Here is a 21,310-nt window from a genome sequence, read left to right as displayed (position 1 = left end):
GTAACAGATGCATTTATCACGATTGCTGTCTGATGAAACTGTTGGGGGTTTTTGTTTGTTTCTCGTTTTTCAATTCATTGTGTAGTAGTGAGAACACTCAGTTTTAGGTTTACATTTTAGACATTGGTCAGACTTGTTTGGTTTCCAGAGCTTTGTATTCTTTCTGTCTCTTGGAAGACTTGGGATTCTGTCTTTTTTAGGGTCTTGCTCATTCAATTAATGTTTTCATAATCAATGCAAGTCAGAACTTGCAATTTGTTCCTGATTTGCACATTAAAGAGCTCCATTAATTAAGAATCCTGGTGTTTGGCATGTTCCCTCAGGATCTGTGCATTATTTACATGGTGAAAGTGCAAGATGCAAGTTTCTCAGTTGTAGGGGCAATTGCAGTTAATCCTGCTTTCTCTTTCTTTCTTCTTTCTTTCTTTTTTTTTCTTTCCTTTTGCTTATGAGTAACAGTTATTTCACAACTCATTGAAACTCCTTAAGGATACATTGTACCAAAATAGGAACAAATTATTCAAAAGAGGGGGCTCTGGTGGAAAAGTAGAAAGTAAATCCTTTGTTTAAAGGAAAACATTTTCCTAGAAGACATATAACATTTATGGGGTGGCCCCTACTTGGCTAAATGTATTTTAAAAGGTATAATAATGTTGAGTTGTAATTCTTTATATTCTGAATTTGTAGATTTTCCCCCCTTGATAATAGTGGTTGTACTGATAAATGAAGTTGCCTTTCATAACCCAAATAATCCCAGAAATGGAGACAAGTATAACCCTATGCTTATGTCAAACAACTGTTTTGTAATATTCCTGTTCAGTTGCTTTTGCATGAAATGACTTTTTTTTTTTTTTTTTTTTTTTTTTTGAGACGGAGTCTCGCTCTGTCGCCCAGGCTGGAGTGCAGTGGCCGGATCTCAGCTCACTGCAAGCTCCGCCTCCCGGGTTTACGCCATTCTCCTGCCTCAGCCTCCCGAGTAGCTGGGACTACAGGTGCCCGCCACCTCGCCCAGCTAGTTTTTTGTATTTTTTAGTAGAGACGGGGTTTCACCTTGTTAGCCAGGATGGTCTTGATCTCCTGACCTCGTGATCCACCCGTCTCGGCCTCCCAAAGTGCTGGGATTACAGGCTTGAGCCACCGCGCCCGGCCGAAATGACTTTTCAAGAGTATTTGGATTGTTATCACTTCTTTTGGAAGCCTTTGTCTAAGCCAGTGGTGGTCTTCTTCTTGATACGTAGGAGAGTGTAAAAAGCAGTTGGAAGCATGAAATCAGATCAATAGTTCAGCAGGTTTCTCCTTTCCAGTTTTAACCATCGCTAATGCTTATCTACTCATAATGTATTTTCCTAATACTAGCTAGAGTATCCCTGAAAGTATCACGAGAAGCTGCAGAGCATTTTCCAAAATAATGGAGACATTTTTTCCGCCTGGTATTTATGAAACTTGCTAAGGGTTTTATGGGACTTAGTTTAATTTGTCCGTATGTTCTTCTATTAATTATGCTAAAATGTATATACAGCAGTACATCTTCACTGTGAAAAAAATGTAAATAATATAGATGTATATAAAGGAAAAAGTAAAAACTCTCCTAGTTTTCCAAATTCCTACATCTACTTCTCAGAGAAAACATTACTAACAATTTCCAGATATTTTAATATGTGTATATTTTCCTCCACTTATGTTTTCTTCTGTGAAATTTGAATGGCAGTTTGACAAGGAGAGGATGCTGGGGATGGTGGGGGTGAGGAAAAAAAGACGTAACTTAGGCTATAATGTTACTTTTGAATTATGTGGCAGGCAAGGTGGCACACATGCACCTGTAGTCCTAGCTGCTTGGGAGACTGAGGTTAGAAGATTGCTTGAACCCAGGAATTCGAGGCTGCAGTGAGCAATAATCATGCCACTGTACTCCAGCTTGGGCAGCAGAGTGAGACCCTGCCTCTTAAAAAAAAAGAATTATCTTAGAGAAAGTCTATATATCATGACACCTTGAGACATAATTATTTCTTGATGATTAATAATTGTTATATTTATAACCTGTCCCCAAATAAGTTTGCTCATGTGACCTGCTTTGAGAGTTTGTTATACATGGACACACTTAACTTCAGCTTGAGTTCTTTGGTAATTTTTAATGCCTTTCATGTAGTGTTAGTTGTTTTGCTTGGTGTTTAATCTCAAATCTACCAGTTCATATTTTTCTTGGGACAGTTGAGTAAATTTGCCTCTGAAAAAAATCTAGAAGGCTACTATTTTAAGAAATTTATACCAGCTGTTCCCAGTTTCATAACAAGGAAAATGTTTACAGTTGGAGAAGCTGCTCAGACAATCTCTTAAGGATTCTTACATGCTAAAGATGAGGCATAGTGTATGCTACACATATGTCAACAGTGGTGAGGGTTGAGGGCAAGGGCAAGGTCAAGGGTGACTTAATTTAACTGAACAAATTTTTTCTTTCTTTTCTTTCTTTTTTGAGACAGTGTCTCGCTCTGTGGCCTAGGCTGGAGTGCCGTGGCATGATCTCTGCTCACTGCAAGTTCCGCCTCTCCAGGTTCAAGCAGTTCTCCTGCCTCAGCTTCCAGAGTAGCTGGGACTACAGGTGCCTGCCACCACGCCTGGCTAATTTTTGTATTTTTAGTAGAGACAGAGTTTCACCATATTGGCCAGGCTGGTCTCGAACTCCTGACCTTGTGATCCGCCCACCTCGGCCTCCCAAAGTGCTGGGATTACAGGCATGAGCCACTGTGCCCAGCTAACTCAACAGGTTAAAAAGCATTTCTGGTGTCCCTAGTCAGACGCACAAGATAAAATAACATGAGTAAAAAGAAAGAAAAAAAGATGACATTTTGAGAATAGGAATTAATTTTCTTCTCTCTTGGTGTTTTTATTGTGCAAATACAATGCTAGATGCCAGTATACTCAAAAATACCAAAAACCTCCTATTGTTAATTGTGCACCACTTCCCATGTACTGTATTAATCCTGTACAAAGGTCTCATTTAGCTCTCACAGCAGCCTGTGCAGTAGGCTCTAGTAACTGTGTTGTACAGATGAGGAAATCAAGGCTTAGAAAGGTTAGGTAGCTGTTTTTTTGGTCACACGATTGGTGAGAGGCAAATCCAGTGTAGAAACTGAGGTCTGCTGTGCCTCAGAAACGTTGCTCTTGGCCACACTGCCCAATCACTACGCATATGGTTTAACTTAACTCTTTCATCTGAGGGTCTTTTCCCCTTTTCAAAGAAAGTATGAGGAAACATAGATATGGAATAAATGTCACAGCTTAAAGCAATTAAGGCAGGAGAAATATGGAGATGAATTTGTTGTAGGACAGAAGGCTTAGAGCACAAGAAGTAGACATGTCCTTCAGTTTTTCTAAAGATGCTATTTCCTGGATGCTGTTTCATTCAGTAAGAGTTAGACTTTCAGGGGGTCAGCTGATCTAGTTCCTTCTCCTTTAGGCAGGTAAGACCATTTTTCAGGTGATAAGTAATGGCTTTTTTCTTATGATAAATTATAAATGTATAATATGTATTCATTGTATAAAATTTAGAAAATAGCCAAGCAGGCTGGACCCAGTGGCTCACGCCTATAATCCCAGACCTTTGGGAGGCTGAGGCAGGTGGATCACCAGAGGTTAAGAGTTCGAGACCAGCCTGGCCAACATGGTGAAACCCTGTCTCTACTAAAAATACAGAAATTAGCTGGGCGTGGGGGTGCATGCCTGTAATCCCCGCCTCAGGAGGCTGAGGCAGAAGAATCACTTGAACCTGGGAGGTGGAGGTTGCAGTGAGCTGAGATTGTGCCACTGCACTCCAGCCTGGGCGACAGAGCGAGAGTCCGTCTCAAAAAAAAAAAAAGAAAAAGAAAAAAGAAAGGAAGAAAAGAAAAAAAAGAAAATAGCAAGCAAAATTAAGGAAATATTTCTTCCCTAATCCTAGCAGCTAAGAGTTAAGTATTTTTAATATTTTGGTACATAGTAAATACCTTTTCTAGGTTTTTTTCTCAGTGGGTATGTACTTAGAACAAAAATGGGACCGTATTCTGTAATTTGTTTTGCAATTCATTTCTTTCTATTTAACAGATTATGAATATGTTTCCCTGTCTTTAAATATCATTCTATAGCATTATTTGTAATGATAGCATAGAGTTTCCATTGTGTGGATAGTTTAACCAGTTCTTTATTGTTGGACATTTGGATTGTTTCCAGGTTTTCATTTTTTTTTTTTTTTTTTTGAGACGGAGTCTCGCTCTGCCGCCCAGGCTGGAGTGCAGTGGCCGGATCTCAGCTCACTGCAAGCTCCGCCTCCCGGGTTCACTCCATTCTCCTGCCTCAGCCTCCCGAGTAGCTGGGACTACAGGCACCCGCTACCGCGCCCGGCTAGTTTTTTGTATTTTTTAGTAGAGACGGGGTTTCACCGTGTTAGCCAGGATGGTCTCGATCTCCTGACCTCGTGATCCGCCCATCTCGGCCTCCCAAAGTGCTGGGATTACAGGCTTGAGCCACCGCGCCCGGCCAGGTTTTCATTTTTATAAATAATGTAGTAAACATCATTATTAGTAAGTCTTTACTCATATGCATGCTTACTTTGTTGCATAAATTTCTAAATGTGGAATTAGTACATTTTCTAAGAATATGCAAAATTTTAAGGCTTTTTATCTATATGGCCAAGTTGCCTTCCAGAAAAGTTGTATTTGTACATTTTCGCCTTTTTATATGAGTCAGTTTTCCTTATCCTTGTCAACATCAGATATGATGATTTTGTTTCATCTTTGTCACTTTGACAAGTGGTATCTGGGAACTGGTATCTGTTATTTTAATTTACATTTCCCAGTGTTTAATGAAGATAAACAGTTTTGCTCCCTTACATTTATTGGTCCTTGCTATTTCTTTTGTGAATCAAACAGGGAAAATTTTGAACTGGTTCTAGGGATAGATGATGTCCTTGTCAGTCAACTTTAATGCCACTCTAATTCTCCTATTTTTACTTTAATCTGTTTCTTCTTGTTTGATTTTCTGGAATTATATCTACCTCAGAAGACCTCTTTGTATTGTTGAAGTTTAATCTTAATTGCCTTAAAAAATAATAAAATTAAAGCTTGTTTGTTGTGAAATGTTATTTTCTTTCAGACAATACTGAGTATTCCTCCCTGCTCACCAAACAATACTTAATGAAATATGTAACGTAGATTGTGAAAGTATTCTTTTTCCTACTCATAAAAGGGTCCTCTAGAGATAACCATTTTAAATAATCTATCTGTCTTCCAGATACTTTATGTCAATATAAACTTTTTTCAAAACATAAATGAAATCATGCTTTACATCTTCCCATGTCAATGCCTGCAGGTCTACTTTTTTTTTCTTTAAAATTAATGTTCATTATATTTGTTTTTTTTTAAGTGTTTTAAAGTAAATTACAATCATCGTGCCATTTGCCTCTAAATATTTCTGTTTATGGCTCTAAAAAATGAGGATGTCTCTTAGGAACACTGTCATGTCACCTAACTAAATTAATATTCCTAGTACTGTATGTGTACTTCATATTCACATCACTTTGTTTATCCCAAAACAGTTTTCTATGGTTTGCTTTACTTAAGCCAAATTCCATTTTATACTAATCCTTTTCAACAGCTGCACAAAAAGTTACCTGGCTAAACTAAAATTAATTTAAGTAGTTCCCTATAAATGGACACTTAAGATGTTTGCAGTTTCTACCTGTTATAAACAATGCTGAAAATAACATTATTGTACCTACCTCTTTGCTTTACAATTACTTCCTGAGGGTTAGTTTCTAGAAGAATAGTAGGGTCAGGGACTGGGCATGTGTAAAACTTTGATACATTTTGCCAGATTGCTTTCTGGCTATGTCACGCTAACTAAACTCATCAGTTGTGTTCCCAGAGTGCCCCTTCCCACACGTCCTTGCCAGCATCAAGCATTATCAGAAAAATATCCCATTGTTTTAAGTTTTTCTTTAAAAAATTATTTTTATTAGTAAGGCTAAGCATCTTCTCTGATGTATGTGGGCATTTGAATTTTGGAGACCGTTAATCCATTTGTTAACATTCTTCTTTCAAATTCAGCAATTATTGCTTTATCTTGCCTTACTGGACCTGCTTTCCATCCATGTGATGTGGGCTTCCTTTAGTTTCTCCGCTTTGTTTTTTCAAGTGTGGGAATCAAATTTGGACATGACATTTTAACAGAATCTCACTAGTGTTTTTTATCATGTGATGGTACTGGGGAGGGAAGTTTTGTCATTTTTTTAGTAATTGAAAATTTCATTACACTCTGTTTCCCAGATAGTTTTGATACATAACCCTCAAGGGTACATTGATCTAGAAAATGAAAACTGTGGAATTGTTTTTTAAGCTTATAGTAGTGTTTCAATTTCTGTATCTGTAAAATGGTGATGCAATAATAGTATCTACCTCAAAGGATTGTTATGAGGACTTAAATGAATGAATGCATATAAAGTGCTTAGGCGAGTGTGTGGTACTTAGCAGGTCCTTACTGAGTATTAACTATTAATCTGAATACTGATAGTACAATCTTTTAAGGATATAGCACTTGGGCCACAATATTTGTTTTCCTCTTCTTGAAAGGATTTTGTGAATAAAGACAGTACTATACATACAGTTAGTTCTTTGAAGACTTGAAATGCACATGTAAAAAGTACATACCAAGGAAGATATTAGGATTTTTTTTTTCAGTTATTCATTCAATAACATTTGCCAACACCAAACGTACCCAGGTGAATAGTTAACAGTTTCTGCTCTCAAGGAGCTCATAGTAAGGTGTAGTTACAGGGAAGCTGCTTTTAAAGCATCATTTAAGTGTTTTTACATAAACACTGCCTCTCAAAGTGTTTCATTTTGAGTTGGAGAATAAACAACCCTCAGCCTTACTAGTATTAAAAGAAACACAATTAAAACAATCTTTTATTTTCTGAGTCTCAGTGTTTCCATTTAAGCGATGGTAATTACTGAATTTTTAGGAGAATGCATTGTAATATGCCTAGCAAAAATTGCTAATTGTTTTTGTTTTTCAATTCCTGTCTGGCAAAATGGCTTTGAGACACTATAAGATAATAGCCCGATTGTCTTATAGTTGGCATATTAAAATAAAGAAAATGTTGTTTGACTACTTACTTAACAAAAGGTCAGTTTTGTTGATGATACATAGTTGATATTAAAGTTAGGAAGTATGTAGTCTACATTTTGTTTGCTTGTCAACATTTAGATTTGGAAGTGGTAGTGTGATCATATTCTGCCGTGCGACTTAGGCAACATCTCTCTAAATGAAGAAAACATTTGTAGAATACCTTTTATGGCCCAGGTGATGTGTTGGATGCTGGATGACAGGCTGAAGCTGCCCTGAAGCAGCTTTAAGGTGGTGAAATCAGACTCACAGTACAAAATGGGTAAGTGTTGTAACGATATGAAGGATCCTGAGAGAGGACTAATTAATTCTGCATGGAATCTCTGTTTTAGAAAGGTATTTTCTGAATCTCCATTTTCATCAGTTTTTTCCAGACCCATACTATATAGAGAGAATTTGTGGGCATTTGGTTAGAGACAGTTTCACCACAGCAGAGGCTGTTTTTTTAAAGATGTTATAATATGAAAGAGTCAGACTTCTTAAAAATCAGAGGGGGTTACTTGGATTGTGGTTCTAATTTTATTTTTAATAAGTTTCCTTTCTTCACAGTTTATTTTAAATTTTAATAAAATTTTTAAATTATAAGAGTAATACATGCTTATAAAATATTCAAACAGTTCAAAAGTATATCAAATAAAAATGAAAGTATCGCCACTCTCCCTGAGTAACTACTGTAAGACAGTTTAAACAATTACAGTACTTGTAAATAAACTTGGTTTTTAAGTACCTCATATTCTGAACATTTACTCTTTTCTGTTTAAAGGGGGAGAGTAAATTTTCCTTTTTGACAAAGTGCTCAGTAGCGTTGGAGGTGGTCTAGGAACTGTGAAGTGGAAGGTAACTGTAGTAGATTTCAGGAAGTACATTGATCAGCTAGATTGCTGTGTCCTATAGGGCTTTTTAAGGATTTATTGACATACTTCATCAAGGTATTTGAGAGAGTATTCAGGGAAACCTAAGAAATTCTGCAGTTCTTTTCCCTTCCTTATAAATTCATGCCTGGTCAGAAATTACAGCTTGAGTGGGATGTCCCTCCACAGAACTCAAATGCACACTATCTATCATGTTACTTAGTGTGGCAGTAATATAAAAGGGTAAGAATTTTTTTTCTTTTTGTTTCTTTCTATGAGGAGACTCACCCAACATATATTTTATCATATGTTTCTTCATCTCTCCCCTATTTCAACTTCTACTTACTCCCCCAATTCCCCACATCATTCTCTTGAGAGAAAAAAATAAGTTTTGTCCACTGAGTCCTCTTTCTTATTTGATTTAATATATCTTGGGTTGAATGTTTCTCACAAAAACACTTTGCATTCAGAATTAGCCTATCAAGTTGTTTCCTTCGTAGACTCCTCCATAGATCGCACGCCTTCTGCTGTGGTGCCCTCTGAGATATGAAAACCCACGTCTGCTTTTGGCTTAGCCTTCATGATTTTAGAATATAAGTCTCTACGCTCTGCTTTGAAGTTATCCTTGTGGTTATTTTGTACCATAAAATAATCTGTGGACTACTTTTAGTCTACAGAACTCACCAGCATACTGGGCCAGAAGTCCTCACACTATTCCAGTTAAAACCATGGTCCTCATAATAGCACACACATTTATCTAAATCTGAATATATATACATGCATACCTGTGTATGTGTATATATACTTGGATATCTAAAAATTCTAGTTGGCCATATGTTGGAAATGATAGCAACTTCTCCAAATGGTTGATGTTGAGGAATTTGTAACTGGCAGTCTTCTGTCTTACTGGTAACGCCATTCTGCTTGGGGAATATAGAACAAGCCCAAACAGTAATACTGACAGAATTCGGAATTATGATACAGTGGAGCCTTCATGCAATTCTTTGTTGAAGAAGTTAGGGCCTAAATGTTAAGGCTTATTGTTATTCTGAGTTGATAATCTCTGCCTTGCTTTAATAATTTTTCCTCATGCCTGGGTAGCCCGCGAGTTGCACAATAATCACTCACACAGCTTTGTAATCAATGCCCAAAGTAATAGGATTCCTCTGGCCACCGGCAATTAATAAATTTGTGTCTTTTTTAAAACACTAGCAAGTCGGGCCTGAAATACGACTGACTGGCTCTCCTCATTTGCATATTTATTGCAGTGGAAAAATTCTTACCAGATGATTGATGCTGAGCCTGCCTCTTGAATTCCAAGCAGCACATTATTATGAAATGAAAAATGCCGGCCATACAGTTGATTAAAGTTGAAGACAGTGGAATCGGTGTTTTTTAAGATTGTGGGAGAATTAAAGGCATATTTTAATAGATGTTGACAAGAAGTGAACTAACAAAAGCAAAGCAAAGGATTTGCTTGAAAAGATTTAATCAAACGTCTTTCTTGGGGGATTAATTGCCGGGGATGACTAGTGCAAGTGGCAGGCTTGTGTGGATTTGAATGAAAAGTATTGTTCTCAGGCCAATATATCGTGTGTCATTTTGACCTATAGTTTAGCTCTAGTTCTAGAGTTACTTTTAGAGGAGAAAAAAATGCTCTTGTAATCTGTAAATTCCAATTCAATGTATTTATCTGGGGTAATACGAATGTGGGAGTTTATGTGTACTTGTACATAAATAATTGTAATGTTTGTATATTTATTTAAAAACAACTGTATAGATATTTAAAAACTGATAAGGTAAACTTTATTTACTTTATATACTCACTCTTCCTGTTCTCACTTCACGCCATTTCCAGAAATTATACTTATTGGTTTATAATCTAATTAATGAACTGTGTGTCAATGCCCAAACTTATTCCTCACTTACAGTTTTGTTTATGTTGGACAGCCTAGATGAATCAGGGAAAAAAATAAAGCTGTTATGTGAAAATGGTTTTTAGATTGGTGACATTTTATATATAGAATGCTTGCATATGGGTAGCATATAAATGAATACCTAATGTAGGAGTCTGTGAATACTGTCCAATCCTAGTACAACCAGAGCTTAAGATTTTTACCATGTAAAATATGATTTTTGATAGTAATATGCCTTGTTTTTACAGCATTTAAAAAATTCTAAAATGCCTTAATATATAATAACACAGCTACTATTTTTACCTTATTCTGTGAGATCAACAAGCAAAGGCTTTCACGTTTTATAAATGAGAAAATTGACACTCAGAGACATTAAATGGGTCCATTCAGCATAACATGACTAGTTAGTGACAATGTCAGTTAAAATACAGGGCCCCTAACCCCCAGTAAAGTACTGTTTACATTTATTCTCTACTGAAAATTATTCCTAAAGCTGATGGCCAGATGCTTAGGTTAAATCTTGGTAATATGATGAAGCATATGTCCTTCTTAATCTCCTCTTAAGGGAAAGACCTTTGGAAATGGACCATGTAGGGTAAAATAAGCATATATATTCTTGACAGTATCCATTTGTTTTGTGGCCATGTGCCAAGAGGGAGAGGGAAGAAAGTATATGAATCTTTGCTGCTTTTCTTAACTTTAAACTCTTGTAATAATTGGGAGAAAAATTAGAGATGAATTAGAAACTGTTGATTCATTCTGTTTGTTATTCACAGGGTTGAACAACTATAATTCAGTCCTGTGTGAATAATAGAGAGAATTTTTAAAAATTGGTGTTTATTTGTTTGTTTTGGCTGGGAAGAATTCATTGTTGGATTTGAGCCTCTGGGAGAGAGTCTTTCCCTCACTCTTGTCTGCTCTGGCTTGGAGGAGGCCTACCACCTGCAGCAAAGGATTGTCTCATTGTCTCAGATTTTACATGCCATCTAGGAGGAAATGCAGCCCTAATATTGCAAAGAAATAAGAATTGCCTTCTGTCTTCTAAATCTCTTTATAGGAAGTTGTCCAGGTATTGGGCCACTGGTGACATTTACTTTGATAAACTTTTTTTTTTTTTTTTTTTTGGTGGTTAGAAGCACAGATTTGCAGATTTCATCTCTGGCAGGTCTCTTGACACTTTGATGCATGGTAGTGCTATCCCTGAATGGAGCCTAAATACTTCAGGGCTACTTTCTGACTGGGTGAAGGGGTGTATAAAATGAGAACATATGAGAGAGTATTAACAGAAAGGCACACTTTGATTTACTGATATTGGCTCTCTGTTTTCTTGTTGGATTGATATGCTGCCTAATATATCTGCAATGGATTTTTAAAAAACTGACTTGACCAAAATAAAAAGGTTCGTGTAGCTACTTGAAAGTGGCCCTTAAAAGTTGTAGTCTTTTGTTGGACACTTTCACAATTCTTGAGTATGCTACATGTTTAGAGTCAAATTCTGACTTGTATGTTGAGGACAAGTAGCTATAAATAATGTAGGCTGCTTTGCAGCTTATTCTCTGGGTGGATCTTGATTTTATTTTTTATGTCATGGACACATGGTACTTATAGGAATTAAGGGCCAGATGCTTTGCTCTTCTTGTTCTTTTAATTTTTTCTTTTTCTTTTTTGAGACAGGGTCTTGCTTCGTTACCCATACTTGAGTGCAGTGGGATGATCGTGGGTCACTGCAGCCTTGAACTTCTGGGCTCAAGCAATCCTCCCACCTCAACCTCCCAAGTATCAGGGACTATCAGCATGTGCCACCACGCCTGGCTGATTTTCTTGTTCTTCTTCTTTTTTGGGGGGGGTACAGTCAGGGTCTCACTGTGTTATATAGGCAGGTCTCAAACTCCTGGGTTCAAATGATCCTCTCCTTTGGCCTCCCAAAGTGTTGGGTTTACAGGCGTGAGCCACAGTAACCAGCCTCAATTTTTTTTGTGTGGTACACAACATATAACAAAATTTACTATACTAACCATTTTTAAGTGTACAGTTTAATAGTGTTAAATATATTCACATTGTTGTACAACCAATTTCCAGAACTTTTTCATCTTGCAAAACTGAAACTCAACCCATTACACAAAAACTCCCCATTTGCCTCTTTCTCCAACCTCTGGTAACCACCATTCTGCTTTTCTCTCTGTGGTTTTGATTACCGTAGGTACTTCGTATATTGGAAATAGTATTTGTCTTTTCCTAACTGGCTTATTTTACTTAGCATAATGTCCTCAAGGTTTATTCATGTTGCAGCATGTCAGAATTTTTTTCCTTTTTAAGTCTGAATAATATTCCATTGTTTTTTCTCTTTTTTTTGTTTTTTGTTTGTTTGTTTTTGAGTAGGCTCAGTTTGAAGGATTATAGATAACTCTTTTCTATACAAAGATGAACTGGGATGGTAGGATTATTTATTATATTCTGGTTTTGGGATTTTTTTAGTGGTTTTTTTTTTTTTTCCTTCAGACAGACCCTTGCTCTGTTGCCCAGGCTGGAGTGCAGTGGCATGATCTTGGCTCACTGCAACCTCCCTGTCCTGGGTTCAAGCGATCCTTCCACCTCAGCCTCCCGAGCAGCTAGGACTACAGGCATGTGCCACCACACCTGGCTAATTTTTTGTATTTTTAGTAGAGATGGGGTTTCACCGTGTTAGTCAGGATGGTCTCCATCTCCTGACCTGGTGACCGCCTGCCTCGGCCTCCCAAAGTACTGGGATTACAGGCGTGAGCCACCACGCCTGGTCCAGGTGGTTTTTTTTTAATAAAGCTTATCATTTTAAGTGGACAGTTCATTGTCATTAAGGATATTCACATTGTTGTACAACCATCACCACCACCCACCTCCAGAACCTTTTCATGATCCCAAACTGAAACTCTGTATCCATTAAACAATAATTCCCCATTTCCCCTCTTCTCAGCCCCTAGTAACTACTACTGGACTTTGTGTCTCTATGAATTTAACTATTTTAAGTACCTCATGTGGAATTATACAGTGTTTTTCCTTTTGCAACTGACTTATTTCACTTAGCCTGATTATTTCAAAGTTCCTTCTAGGAAAAGTTTTTTTAGTGTTTCTTTTTTTTTAATTTTTAAAAATTTTATTGTTAGAGACAGGGTCTTGTTCTATCACCCGAGCTGGAGTATAGTGGCGTGATCACAGCTCACTGCAGCCTCGACCTCCCAGGCTCAAGGGATCCTCCCACCTCAGCCTCCCAAGTAGCTAGGACTACTGGTGTACACTGCCATACCTGGCTAATTTTTGTATTTTTTTGTAGAGACAGGGTCTCGCTACATTGTCTGGGCTGGTCTTGAACTCCTGGTCTCAAGCAGTTCACCCACCTCAGCCTCCCAGAGTGCTGTGATTACAGGTGTCAGCCACCACATCAGGCCTTAGTTTTTTTGGTTTTTGTTTTTGAGATGGAGTCTCACTCTGTTGCCCAGACTGGAGTGCAGTGGTGCAGTCTCGGCTCACCGCAACCTCCACCTCACGGGTCCAAGTGATTCTCCTACCTCAGCCTCCCGAGTAGCTAAGACTACAGGCGTGCGCCCCCACACCTGGCTGATTTTTTTGTATTTTTAGTAGAGACGGGGTTTCACCATGTTGACCAGGCAGGTCTTGAACTCCTGACCTCAAGTGATTTGCCCGCCTCATCCTCCCAAAATGCTGGGATTACAGGTGTGAGCCACTGTTCCCGGACTGATTTTTTTCTTGAGATAGAGAGCAACTGGTTGAGAATCTTGATTTGGAACAAAGGCATTTTGAGTTTTTTAGGTGATAGTTATGTGTTACAAATTCTCCCAAGTGGTATGATATGCAGATTATAAAGGATTACAGAATTTAGAAATGATGTAATCAAAGATCTTATTTTAAACAAGGATGTCATATTTATGTAGTTTTATATGCAGATTATTTGAAGGAATGCAAAGTAGTTATTGGACCATTGAGTTCCTTCTGACTAGTCTGAGATGGTTCTCTCAGGTAGGTTGGTTCCCAGGCCTGACCCTGAAATAGAATGCTGTAGTATGAAATACATGGAGAACTTATCTAACTCATGTATTGGTGGCCTATTGATGGAAAAAGTTGGGATATAAACTAGTGAGAAGGCTGCTCACGCTGGACAGGGTAGAAGCGGAAAAGAATAAGACATAAAAATCATTTAACCTAAGTTTGTGTGGGCTGCAGTTTGTGTGAAATGTAAATATACGAATTTCGGGATTGTTGAATGGAAGTAGGGATGCTTGTGAGACTAAAGTTACGTAAATGAAAGACGGAAGGAGTGATAGAAGCATGGCCAGAGATAAATGGGCAATTATTAGCAACAGTAAGAATGGAAAACACAGAATTCAGCAACCAGTTAAACTTCTAGAATGAGAGCACCCAAATGTGAGTGATCTATGGAAACACATTAAACAATGCAGAGATTCAGACAGGGAGAGTATTAGGTAGGAAAACAAAAGTTCTGTTTCTGACACAGTATGTGTGAAGGAGTGATGGAACAACTACATGAAGATTTTCTGGCAGTCACTGGAAATGTGAGAGTTTGATTATAGGAGAGATGTCTGAGTGCTTTCAACACATAAATGGTGACTCTGTGTCTAGTTAGCCCCTTAAGTAGTATTATTCTGATAGAGGAGGTAAGAATTCTGTTGTCAGAGGACCCGTTTTGTTTTTTGTCGGGGGGATTTTGGAGACAGTGTCTTGCTCTGTTGCCCAGGCTGGAGTGTAGTGGCATAATCATAGTTCACTGTAACTTCAAACTCCTGGGCTCCAGCAGTCCTCCCATCTCAGCCTCCCAAGTAGTTGGGACTACAGTGCACACCACCAAAACCAGCTAGTTTAAAAAAAATTTTTGTAGAGCCAGAGTCTTACTGTGGTACCAGGCTGGACTCAAACTCCTGTGCCTAAGCAATCATCCTGTCCCGGCCTCCCAAAGTTTTTTTTTGTTTGTTTCGTTTTTGTTTTTTGAGACAGAGTCTCACTCTGTTGCCCAGGCTGGAGTAAAGTGGCATGATCTCAGCTCTCTGCAACTTCCGCCTCCCAGGTTCAAGCGATTCTCCAGCCTCAGCCTTCCAAGTAGCTGGGATTACAGGCACACACCACCATGCCCAGCTAATTTTTGTACTTTTAGTAGAGGTGGGGTTTTGCCATGTTGGCCAGGCTGGTCTCGATCTCCTGACCTCAGGTGATCCACCCGCCTCTGCCTCCCAAAGTTCTGGGATTATAGGCATGAGCCATTGCACCTGGCCTCCAAAGTTCTGAGATTACAGGCACAAGCACTGGCCCTGGCTGAGAATGAGGTTTGTTCTGTGTGTGTGGTGTTTTTTTTGAAACAGGGTCTCACCTTCACTCTGTTGCTCAGGCTGAAGTGCCGTGATCACTGCTCACTGCAGCCTCAACCTCCTGGGCTCAAGCGATCTTCCCACCTCAGGGCCCATGCCTGGCTAAATTTTTTTTTGTTGTTTTTTTGGTTAGAGCCGGGGTCTCACTATGTTGCCCAGGCTGGTCTTGAAACTCCTGGACTCAAGCAGTCCTCCCCGAGGACCAGTGTTTTTTTGTTTTGTTTTGTTTTGTTTTTTCCAGACAGAATCTTGCTCTGTCGTTCAGGCCAGAGTGCAGTGGTGTGATCTTGGCTCACTGCAACCTCCGCCTCCTGGGTTCAAGCAATTCTCCAGCCTCAGCTTCCCAAGTAGCTAGGGTTACAACCATCCACCACCACCCCCAGCTAATTTTTTTGTGTTTTTTTTAAGTAGAGACGGGGTTTCACCATGTTGGCTAGGCTGGTCTCAAATTCCTGACCTTGTGATCCACCCATCTTGGCCTCCCAAAGTGTTGGGATTATAGGCATGAGCCACAGCCCCCAGCCGACCAGTTTTTATTCTAAAAGTTTTTATCCATAGACTATATACTTAATCTTGACCAGCTCTATTATAGATGCATCTTATTGGCTCCAAGGAGAACCGGTGAGAATATATTCTCAATGCCCAAATTTTTAACATACAATTCAATACTGCAAATAGGAAGTCATTAGCTTGGGTTTTCATATGTGAACAGGAACTTTTCCATAAGGATATGAGTTGAGAGAGTGAAGGATGTGGCAGCTCAAACCAGAGGCACATGAGATCTCCTGGGGGCAAAGCGGAAGGTGATGGTGGTGGGGATGGCTAGACAAAGTCCTACTCTTTAGGAGAAAAGAAGGAAGTGCTCAAGGAGCTGACTGATAAGGAATAGTCCAGGAGGTCAGCGGGTAATCTGTAGGAAGATACCTAAGAAACTTAACACCAATGGAACAAATTAATGGTTATAATGAGAGGTGGGGGAGGAGTTTGTCAAACTTAATACATTTAAGAGCTGACAATGTATTGGACCCTCACTATTTGCAGACACTTTTCTAAGCACCTTACATGCATGATCTTGCATGTTCCTCACAACAATCCTGTGAGGTCAGCAACGTTGTTATTTCCATTTGGGAATATTTCAGAGAGTATTTAGTTTCTGTGTGTATCCTGCACCTCCCCTTCACTCTCCGCAGCCAGAATTGCTCAGGAGTCATGAATTATAGGCATCACCTACTTAGGAAAATTGTAGATAATTAATTGTCCTTTCTCTGTCTTTTATTTCCTAGGTCACAAGGCACTTAAAGCATTGTTGAGGTCATTGGTAGATCTTCAGGAAGAGTTGCTTTTCCAGTACCCAGACACTAGATATCTAGTAGATGGGACAAAGCCCAATGCGGGAAGGTAAGAGAACAGAACCATGGAGTTGCTTATTTTCTTTTCATTTGGATAGTTTCCCATCATTTATGAAGGAGAAAGCCAAGTTCTCTTCAGGCAGATATTAATGTTAGTAAAATAGAGTCTCATGTTTTACTGGTGGTCAGGATGGCATGTAAGTTGGTGAGTAGATTTTAGATTTTTATATTTAGTTGTACCTGATGTGCTTTGTGGTCTTAGACAAAAGACTTGCCTTCTCTTTAGATCTATTGGAATTAGAAGATAAAAGCACTTTCTTTTTTAGAGATGGGATCTTACGCTGTCATCCAGGCTGGAGTGCAGGGACATGATCACAGCTCACTGCAGCCTCAAACTCCTGGGCTCAAGCAGTCCTCCTGCTTCAGCCTCCCAAATAGCTGAGACTGCAGGCGCTTGCCACCATGCCTGGCTTTTTTTTTTTTTTTTTTGTAGAGACAGGGTCTTGCTGTGTTTCCTTATCTGGTCTCAAACTCCTGGGCTCAAGCCATCCTTTTTTTTTTTTTTTTTTTTTTTTTGAGACGGAGTCTCGCTCTGTCGCCCAGGCTGGAGTGCTGTGGCGCGATCTCGGCTCACTGCAAGCTCCGCCTCCCGGGTTCACGCCATTCTCCTGCCTCAGCCTCCCGAGTAGCTGGGACTACAGGCGCCCACAACCGCGCCCGGCTAATTTTTTGTATTTTTAGTAGAGACGGGGTTTCACCGTGGTCTCGATCTCCTGACCTTGTGATCCGCCCGCCTCGGCCTCGCAAAGTGCTGGGATTACAGGCGTGAGCCACCGCGCCCGGCCTCAAGCCATCCTTCTACCTCAGCTTCCTAAAGTGCTGGGATTATAAGCATGAGCCACTTCACTTGGCCAAAAGCACATTTTTAAAATATTAATGCTTAATTAATGTTGGTTTATGAAACATTCTGTGCCCATACCATATATTCCAGTCACTGGTCACAGCCATCTCCTTTGAATAAAAACTGTTATTGTGAAAGATGGAAAAATTTCAGAAAACAGCAAAATAATTATTTTTTCCCCCTGAAATTATTACATTTGATGAAGATTTTCCCCTTTTTATTTACACCTGCTGTATATACCTGCTTGCTTTTTTTTCCCTCGAGCTTGTCTTTTGTTTCATTTTTTATCTACTGAACTAGTTGGGAGGACAAAAAAGAAGCTCACATTTGTTGAGCACCTATAGGGGTCAGTAATCCAGTGAGTGCAATTGGCAGATAGTTGGAGGTTGTATTACATTGCCATGGCAGTTGCATAGATGGTACTGCAAGTTAGCGCTAATTCTGTTGCCTACCGCTTTGAGTTGTCTTCACATTCAGCTTCTCTTGTATTTGATTCAACTAATATTATTCATCTTTCCTTAACAGTTGGTTACAGAGAGATACATTTCCCTTATTGATTTGGGGATTAAAGTTGTAGAAATATGATTGTATGTTTAATTTTTAAAGACTGTCCTATAATACTACAGGCCTGGTTCATACACATTTCTAGTAATTCTTTTAAAACCTCATTTATTTTGACGGTTTGCTTACCTTTTAAAAAATATTTTGAAACTAGTTCTTTTTATATTCATTTTAAAAGTTACATGAGGCTGGGCATGGTGGCTCATGCCTGTATTCCCAGCACTTTGGGAGGCCGAGACTGGTGGATCACTGGAGGCCAGGAGTTTGAAACCAGCTTGGCCAACATAGTGAAACCCCATCTTTACTAAAAATACAAAAAAAAATTAGTCGGGCATGGTTGCACACACCTGTAATCCCAGCTACCCATGAGGCTGAGGCATGAGAATTGCTTGAACCCAGAAGTGGAGGTTGTAGTGAGCCAAGGTCGTGCCACTGCACTCCAGCCTGGGTAACAGAGCAAGACTGTCTCAAAAAAAAAAGTTACACAGGTTTTTGATTGATCTCATGAATATTTCTCAAAGAACAAAAGCCATCCTCATATCCTTGGTGTTATTTCAAATGGAGACAGAACAGGTAAGGCCTAAATATTCTCTGTCCTTCATGGATGCAGCTGGAAACCATCATTCTTAGCAAACTATCACAAGAACAGAAAACCAAACACCGCATGTTCTCACTCATAGGTGGGAACTGAACAATGAGATCACTTGGACTCAGGGAGGGGAACATCACACAAAGGGGCCTATCATGGGGAGGGGGGAGGGGGGAGGGATTGCATTGGGAGTTATACCTGATGTAAATGACGAGTTGATGGGTGCGGCACACCAATATGGCACAAGTATACATATGTAACAAACCTGCACATTAGGCACATGTACCCTACAACTTAAAGTATAATAATAATAAATAAATTAAAAAAAAAAATCTCTGTCCTTTATGTGAGCCTACTTTTTAAAATTTAAGTAATGTTTGTTTACACTGGACGTAGTATTCTTACTGGTTTTCTAGTGAGGAGATTTCTAGTGAAGACGATGAGCTAGTAGAAGAGAAGACGCAGCAACGAAGAAGGGTCCCTGCAAAGAGGAAGCTGGAGATGGAGGACTATCCCAGCTTCATGGCAAAGCGCTTTGCTGACTTTACAGTCTACAGGAACCGCACACTTCAGAAATGGCACGATAAAACCAAACTGGCTTCTGGAAAACTGGGGAAGGCAAGTGTGTGTATGCATGCATGTATGTGTAAGATAGGTTGTGGAAACCTGAAGTTTTAAGAAATTGGAACTACAGCTCATTTATATGGATGTTGTCATGATGTAATGGTAATCATTCATTTCTATAGCAAAATCTACTGAACTTCTGGCACTGGGGTTTATACGATTCAGACTTGGGATTTTAACTTTATTAGAAAGAATGTTTTATTCTTAAAATTCAGGCCTCGTAAGTGTTCAAGTGCTGAAAATACAAATACTTTAAAGGAGTGGATTTCAAAGCAATAATTATTAAAGTATCAGAAGTTAATCTCCGAGTGTAGAAAAATGATATGACCTGCTTAAGACTTTTTTTTTTTTAAAGAACAATTATAGCCACTCACAAACTCAGTCCTTTACAGAAAGTCTCTCCTGAAAAAATGATTGTCTGTCTCTCTGCTGACACAGAAAGATAGAGAAACCAATGTAGCTGCCTTCAGCACTGATTTTCTGCATTATCTGACGCTACTTAATGTTGTTGCAGGGTTTTGGTGCCTTTGAACGCTCAATTTTGACTCAAATCGATCATATTCTGATGGACAAGGAGAGATTACTTCGAAGGACACAGACCAAGCGCTCTGTCTATCGAGTTCTTGGCAAACCTGAGGCAGCAGCTCAGCCTGTCCCAGAGAGTTTGCCAGGGGAACCGGTAAGAACTCTGTGATGCAGAGTGATTATGGGGAATAGCTTTTATGAGGCTAATTAGCTGAAAAACTTGTAGCTATTACCTGTTTGTATAAGAGGTTAGTGAGAGAAAGGAAAGCAACACTACTTTACTGGATTACTGAGAGAACCTTGAGTATATGTGAGAGGAGAGAGTTTTTTTTTTTTTTTTTTTTTTTTTTTGAGACGGAGTCTCGCTGTGTCGCCCAGGCTGGAGTGCAGTGGCGCGATCTCGGCTCACTGCAAGCTCCGCCTCCCGGGTTCACGCCATTCTCCTGCCTCAGCCTCCGAGTAGCTGGGACTACAGGCGCCCGCCACCACGCCCAGCTAGTTTTTTGTATTTTTAGTAGAGACGGGGTTTCACCGTGTTAGCCAGGATGGTCTCAATCTCCTGACCTCGTGATCCGCCCGCCTCGGCCTCCCAAAGTGCTGGGATTACAGGCTTGAGCCACCGCGCCCGGCCTGAGAGGAGAGAGTTTTTAAGAATGGGGCTTCTATTAGCTCCTGTGTGTCATCTTCTCTTAATTTTGAGTTTGATGCAGGAGTCTGGTAGTGGAAGCATTCATAGTCCAATTTTCAAAATTCAGTTTTAAAGCCACTTCTGTAGAAATGTCAGTACTGAAACACGTGTGTACTTTAGGCTCAATGTTTGCCATTTAGGTCCTTTAGAAAGTGTCCAGAAGTGTAATAGTCAAATTTTTTTGTTTAAAGGAAACATTTAAAATTTTTTAATTATAGAAGAAATATATACTTAATGCTTTTTTAGTTTATAGCCACTTGAAATGAAAAGTAAAATTCTCTACTCTGAAATCAGTTTCACTGCTAAGGTGAAAATTTTTTTTCTTTTTTTGTCAACTGCCTGTTAATGTAACTCCTGAGGTGAAATTTTCAATACTTAATAGTTGTAACAAGCTTACAGTTAATAAGTAATAGTTGTAACAAGCTTTTGGGTCTTTTCTATTTTTGTAACTATATATGTGCAAATAACAAACATATGTGAAAATATGGTTGCTTTTTTACTAAATGAGATAGACATTTATGTGTGTATAAATATGTAAAATATTACAACTGTATTTAAAGTCTCGCAACTTTTAAAATCTAATAAATCCTAGATACTCTTTCCATTTCATTACCTAGAGATCTACCTCATTTTTCCTAATGACCGCAAAGTATTCCATTGTATGAATATACACTGTCATTTATGCAAACAATGGATATTTTGTTGTCTCCAGTTTTAGAAACACTGCTACGGGAAAGATTCCTGTACATTTATTATGTGTTTGTATAAATATATGGATA

General features: G+C 39.0%; 1 protein-coding gene across 2 annotated transcripts in view; it reads left to right on the top strand.

The window, feature by feature from the left end:
• Window positions 1–21,310, top strand: part of LOC105476880 (apoptosis antagonizing transcription factor) — a 112,462-nt gene that overhangs the window by 24,716 nt on the left and 66,436 nt on the right. For both annotated transcript variants that reach the window (XM_011733171.2, XM_071082791.1), the window contains exons 5-7: window positions 16,578–16,692; window positions 19,111–19,312; window positions 19,833–19,997. In XM_011733171.2, coding sequence (XP_011731473.2) covers window positions 16,578–16,692; window positions 19,111–19,312; window positions 19,833–19,997 — 482 coding nt within the window. The remainder of the gene's footprint in view (window positions 1–16,577; window positions 16,693–19,110; window positions 19,313–19,832; window positions 19,998–21,310) is intronic.

The sequence above is a fragment of the Macaca nemestrina genome, chromosome 17 (assembly GCF_043159975.1).
Source record: "Macaca nemestrina isolate mMacNem1 chromosome 17, mMacNem.hap1, whole genome shotgun sequence".
Taxonomy (NCBI): Eukaryota; Metazoa; Chordata; class Mammalia; order Primates; family Cercopithecidae; genus Macaca; species Macaca nemestrina.
Note: the sequence above shows the minus strand (reverse complement) of the source record. Positions and strands in the feature narration are given on the sequence as shown.